Raw genomic sequence first — 6,246 nt, forward strand, 5'->3', positions numbered from 1 at the left:
GGTCTTAACTTTAAGCCTATGGATAGCCTCGCTGACTTTGAAGGGATCACACATGTGATTAAATACTTTGCTGGATCACATCACATAAGCATAGCTGGCACTTCACAGAAGACAGGCAGCCCCGAAAGCCCTTCCCAGGACCTGGAAGCTGGTATCCAGCAAGGGTCGTGGCAGACAGCTCCTCTGTTTCACTTGCATTTCCTAGAGGGCAGCATTGCCCAAACACACTGCAATCTAGGCGGAATCTAGACACATTTAGAAATGCTGTGAAAATGCTTTATAAAAAAAAAGTTTTGAAAAATATATTGAATTTCCCATAAGCTCACTATCGCCATCTAGTGTCATATTTTATAATGCACTTCAAACGTTATATTTGCAGCTGTACAGCTGAGTCCCTAGTCCCTTGTGGAGAGGTGGGGCATATGTTAGTGGCGGAGCAGCAGGGAGGAGGCTATGGTTCTCATGCTGTAATGTCTTTTCTAGACCTCAGGGCAGCCAGATGCCTCCTTCCTCTTCGGATCTCATGTACCAGCGGTCAGTTGGGATGCAGCTGGCTTCACCCCTGATGGACCACTACCTGCCCCGTGGCATGGAAGCAAACATGCCGGTCATCATCAACACCCGTAGCCTGAAGCCAGAGGAAGGGGATGGGGCTGAGGACAGTCATTCAGTGCCCGATGGCGAGATGTACCACTACAGCGAAGAAGAGGATTCGGAGGGCGAGGAGAAGAGCGATGGCGAGCTGGTGGTTCTCACAGACTAAGCCAGTGGTGTGAAGGGGGAGGGAGGTGTGTGGAAACAGGGGACTTCCCCAGCCTTTGTCCTCTTTCCAGCATCAAAATAATTAGCTGACTTTGGAAGAAGGCGGGAGAGGGCCAAGGAAGAGAGAAAATACCCCCAGGTTCTTCCGCTGTGTGGCTGCAGATTCCTGGGAAGCAGCCAGACCTGTGGGTAGTTGTACCAAGTTGTACCCATGGGCTGTAGCTCAGCGGCATTGGGGGGCACACTCTGCGTGCAGGAGGTCAATCCCTGGCACTTCCAATGAAAAGGTTCTTATTCTGAAGAGCCATTGCCAGTCAAAGTAGACAATACTGAGCTTGATGGACCAATGGTCTGACTCAGTGTTTTCCTAGATGTTTTATATAAAAGACAGACATGGAGCAGGAAGAAAGAAAGGATCTGGCCTGTGTGTCATTGGTGTCCATAGTGTTGGTAGGGATTCTTGATCATTCATCATCTTCTCTCTTGAAAGGAAGGAATTTTGGCTCAGGCTTGCTGAATGTGCATGAGGGTCAGGCTCAAAGAGAGGCGCCATTCAAGGAGAGCCTTGGAATGCAGATGACATTGCGACTGCTGAGGGACATCGCTCCTGCCCTCTGGGTGGAGGCGCAGGGCTCTCTCCTCAAGCTGGTGTGAGTTTATATAAGAGGGAACAAAATCCATTATGGACTGGCAAGGGAGTGTATACAACCGGGAATGTAACCTGAAGCCGATCCAGGAATGTAAGATCTCCTGAATCCAACTGAGCAATATAACACCAATCTTTTTGCTCTTCGGAGCAAATGCAAGACTGGGGAGAAGTTTACTCCTAGTCACAACTGCATGTGTCTTCCATGCAGCATTCACTTGTGCTGTGGCTTACCAGCAAATCTCTCCTTGTGTCCATTGCTTGCTTGATCTCCTTTCCTTGAAAGCTGGTGTGTGCAGCTGGTTGGACAGAGGCCTCACCTGCTGGCGTTCTGCACCAGCTTTTAGTAGCCACACAGTCACCACCAGTTTATCTGACCTCTCTGGGGCCTTTCAGTTTTGCTCAAACTGGGTGGAACGCTTGTTCCCTGTATGTTCCGGATGCCTGCCAGTTCTGCATCTCCCTCCCCACCCCAACTCCACTTTTGTCCTGTGTTTGTTTCTTTCTGCTCCCACCGGCCCTGCCAGTAAATTCCCATAGAGCCATTTTTAGCTCTGGACTTGAATGAATAACAACGGACATCTCGGAGGGGCCCTCTTCTACCCTTGGCAGCCCTGGCCCAGTTTGTAAAATAAGCCACTGCCCGTTTCCCTCCTGTGCTTGTGTGCTTGCCAGTTCTCAGTATATGCAGCAGCAGGAGACACCCAGCAGCAGCAGCAGGGTTCAAAACTAACTAGATCCTTAGTGGAGGTCAGGATTCCTTGGTCATATCTGTGAGAAGAGGAGAATCCCAACTCAGGCAGAGATTCTTACAGAGTTAATTCTAGTTATGCTACCCTGGTTATGTGTCTCCATAGCATCAGATACCATTGAGTTAAATGGAGCTTCCTCCCAGGTAAGCGGGTCTAAGATGGCACAGGTAACAGGAGCTGCTTGCCTTGGATGTGGTGACTGCTTCTCAGGCCCCCTCTTGGGAACCGAACCCTGGTTCCCCATCACCTGTGGTTGTTATGGTATGCAGAGACAGTACCACTTAACATTGATAGGGAGGCATTAGGATGTGCCTCCACTGCCATGGTCTGTGATTACCATGTCGGCCCCGCGGAATCGGATTTCAGTTCCGGCAAGGAAGCCAGAGAAATGGTTAGCACAGCCAAGGAAGGCAGCAGGTGCTTGAGTTCCCCTCTCCTAACCCAGGGAGATTGTGAGGAAAAATTGCAATACGGGACTCATTCAAGGCCCAGTAATTTGAATGAGTACATTTTAAAACCTTAAATGAATTGGTAACTCTAAATAACTGTGGGCCAATAGCACACACCCTGTCAGGTGTGTTTAGATGTATTTAGATGTCCACCCTGTCAACTTTCTGTACCTGCTGTGGTCACAACACAAGCCCTTCCTTGCTTATTACAGTGGTACCTCTGGTTTCAAATGGGATCCATTCCGGAGGCCCGTTCGCAACATGAATAGAACGCAACCTGCAGCGGCACATCTGCGCACTCACAGGTTGCAATTCACTGCTTCTGCGCATGCCTGTGATGTCATTTTGTGCATCTGCGCATTTACCAGAGGCGAAACCCGGAAGTAACCCTTTCCAGTACTTCCGGGTCGCCGTGGGACGCAACCTGAAAAAACGTATCATGAAACAAACGTAACATGAGGTATGACTATATACACAAGTCCTCCTTGGCCCAGTGCTGAAGGGGCTTCTCCTGCATCCTTCTGGCCCAGTTCTACTCCCATTTATTCTTTTGTGGAATTGGTCAAAGCAGCTGCAATAGTTCTGGTACTGATTCACATTGTCCTTGGCCAATGAGTGGAGAATGCTGAATTTCACCACTTGAAAAGAAGGAAAGAGAAGCAGGGGCATTGAGAGGGAATGTAGAAGGTCATGGTCTTAAAATATATAGATGTATAGTGTGTGTGTGTTTGCATACACCCCTTTCCCCCACCTCACCACACCTGATGACCTTCTTAAACTTCTCAGTCTTCTCTGACAATGATCTAGCAGAAGCCAATGGAGAATATAAAAGTAGAGATGCTCCAAAACATGGGAGGCGTTTGCTCTCTACTGGCCAAAGATGGAATGGCACAGAGAAAGCAAAAATAGTAGAAAGACACCGTTACTCTGCCTCATCTCAATAGTGAAAATGGATAGTCTCTGGCTTTTGACAGGATGGCCGTCCCAAGTGGGAATCCTCCTCCCTCGTATCTTGGAACAGTGCATGTATACCACATCTTTTTGTTCCAGATGTGGAGATGAACAATGAGAGAAAGGAGGATTGAGTTGGAGGTAAAAGCAATTCAGCTCCACTTCTATTTTTAAGAAAAACTACATGTCATCTGAAAAGTCCTTCCTTCTTTGGGCAAAAGTAATTTACAGTGGTACCTTAGGTTACAAACACCACAGGTTACAGACTCCGCTAACCCGGAAGCAGTACCTCGGGTTAAGAACTTTATCTTAGGATGAGAACAGAAATTGTGCGCCGGCGGCAGCGGGAGACCCCATTAGTTAAAGTGGTACCTCAAGTTAAGAACGGTTTCCGGTTAAGAATGGACCTCCGAAAGGAATCAAGTTTGTAACCAGAAGTACCACTGTATTGAAACATCAACCTTTTTTATCCACATGACCCAACCTAAGGGACCAAGATTTCCTTGCTTTCCTTGCATCACAAGCAAAATGGCACTTGCAAGAAGAGTGGCAAGGTGTTCCCCCATTTTTTTTAAAAAAGGTGAAACCTCTAATTAATGCCCTTGCACCTGGACCCTCGTTCACAAAGGTTTATTCCTCTCTGACTGTGTTAAGTCTTTGAGCTATCACACCAGACACTCTGTTCTCTTTGCCACAACAGACAAATGCAGGAATTCCCTCTGGAACCTCCCCTTGTCTATCCGTGTGACCTGTGCTGGCTGCTTTGGCTCCCCTGACTGGCTTTACCTGCACCTCCCTGGTTATTTATTCCTCTCCAACTCTCATTTATGTTAAAGACAGCTTCATGAGAGCAAAGAAAGGCACATGACAGGCTCAATGGAGAGGAAGTGAGACAATTAGCGAGGGAATGGGTAAGGCTTTGCCTCTTGCTGTTTTTTTTATAAACACATCCATCTCTCCACCCGCCCACCCTGGTTTTCTCTAGCAACTGGCTGCTGTTTTTGTTTTGTTTTGTCCCCTGTCTCCCCCCCCCCACAAAGACACCTGTACATATAGATAGAGCTTTATTTTGTTAATAAGACTAGTAACTTAACCTGTATATTTCAACATACTTGTTTATAATGGGTTTTCTTTTCCGTGGTACAATAAAAAGGATGTTTTTGAGCAGAGGATTGTGCCAAGATCTAGTTTTGTGGAGCTGACGCAACAGCCCCCAGTCCTTTTTACTTTCTGCCTGCAGGTGAAGATTGAGAATACTTACTGGTTATGCTCTTAAATACAGCAGGTACATTGGACAAGACAAACCTGCTCTGGGTTAATGTGCAGATGTTGGCACTGACCAGGAAACTGCAGATGTGAGCTATGCAGCCCAGTCCTGTAAGGACCCCTGCAAAACTTGCTTACAAGAGGAAAAAGCCCATTGAATCAGCAGTTGTCTTTGAAGTGTATTCAAGGCCCCCCCCCCAAATACACCTGCTGTCCTTAGCTTCAGTTGCTTTGTGAAGGTGTCTGCTTTTGATTCCTAGTTCTCGTGTAGCTGAAATGTCCCAAATGCTGGGATTGCCAATCCAGCCTTTAAATCACTACTAGATGTGGGGTGAGATTACCTACTTACCCATGTCATCATTTCTATTCAATTGGAAATAATTGAGCCTGGACTAACCATCCCGCTTCCTTTTCCCCCTTCTAGTTTGTAACCACCCCACTTTGGGCACCACTGTAAATTAAAAAGAATCAGCCTTCCACAGTAGTTTACCTGACCTATCATTGCCACTGCTGTGGTGTGCTACAGGAATGAAGTGGTGATGAGTTTAGTGTGGTGCAAACGCACCAACGGATTGGCTCTGCTGGTATGTTTGAACCATGCCCTCCTGGTGTGCCAGTGACAGGAGACAAGGGGGGGTCAGGTAAGAAGGCGGCGCTCTGTCCATCGCTTCTGCCCTATAAGTAGGGTTGATTTGAATCGCCACTTAAATTAATGATGGAAATTGGGAATCTTGAGACCCAGTTTGCCTTGGTCCCAGCTACAGCATTCCCAGCTCATATTTTATCTGCCCCATGTCACTGGAGAGGAGGTGCACATCTAGCAAAATGTTCCATCTTTTCTTTGCTTCATCAAAGGCCAGAAGCAGCTTTTCCTTTGCAACGGCCTCACCAGCCAAACATCACCACCCGCCAAGCAAGCCTTAAGGCTCAACAGCTCAAATGTATGTGGATTTCTTGGCCATGATTTGAATTCTAACCTGCCAGAGAAAGTTGGCTTTGTTCTCCTGAATTGTTAGTGCATAGTTCGTTATGAGAATGTCTGTCTACCATGGAGTGCAAATATGCTACGCAGCGTTGATGTGATGGAATTATTTGTTGGCTGATCTGAAGGATAGTTTGCTGACGGAAATGACCTCGGGCAGGTGAACGATATTTTGAGCCTGTTGGAGGACAAAAGGGGTAGACAGAATCCATGCAGTCTGCCTTGGTGAGACATCCAGCCATGTTGGCCTGTCATTCAGTGGCTGGGTTGGTGGCAGTTCCCTCCTCCCCTCTCACCCAACACCTGCCTATTAAGGGCAAGATGGAACATTCTACTTTCTGAAAACACAAACAGGATGGAGTGGCTGGCTACACAATTTGGCGCTCGCTGTGGGGCACACTCGCGTGTCTTGTTTTCTCCAGTGCCTAGCCCAGCTCA

The 6,246-nt window shown here is 47.5% G+C and overlaps 1 protein-coding gene across 6 annotated transcripts in view; it reads left to right on the plus strand.

The window, feature by feature from the left end:
- Positions 1 to 799, plus strand: part of SOX13 (SRY-box transcription factor 13) — a 57,006-nt gene extending 56,207 nt beyond the window's left edge. For all 6 annotated transcript variants that reach the window (XM_053393193.1, XM_053393191.1, XM_053393192.1 and 3 more), the window contains one exon: positions 484 to 799. In XM_053393193.1, coding sequence (XP_053249168.1) covers positions 484 to 763 — 280 coding nt within the window. In that variant the 3' untranslated portion in view covers positions 764 to 799. The remainder of the gene's footprint in view (positions 1 to 483) is intronic.
- Positions 800 to 6,246: the final 5,447 nt, after the last annotated feature.

The sequence above is a fragment of the Podarcis raffonei genome, chromosome 6, assembly GCF_027172205.1.
Source record: "Podarcis raffonei isolate rPodRaf1 chromosome 6, rPodRaf1.pri, whole genome shotgun sequence".
In the NCBI taxonomy this organism is placed as follows: domain Eukaryota; kingdom Metazoa; phylum Chordata; class Lepidosauria; order Squamata; family Lacertidae; genus Podarcis; species Podarcis raffonei.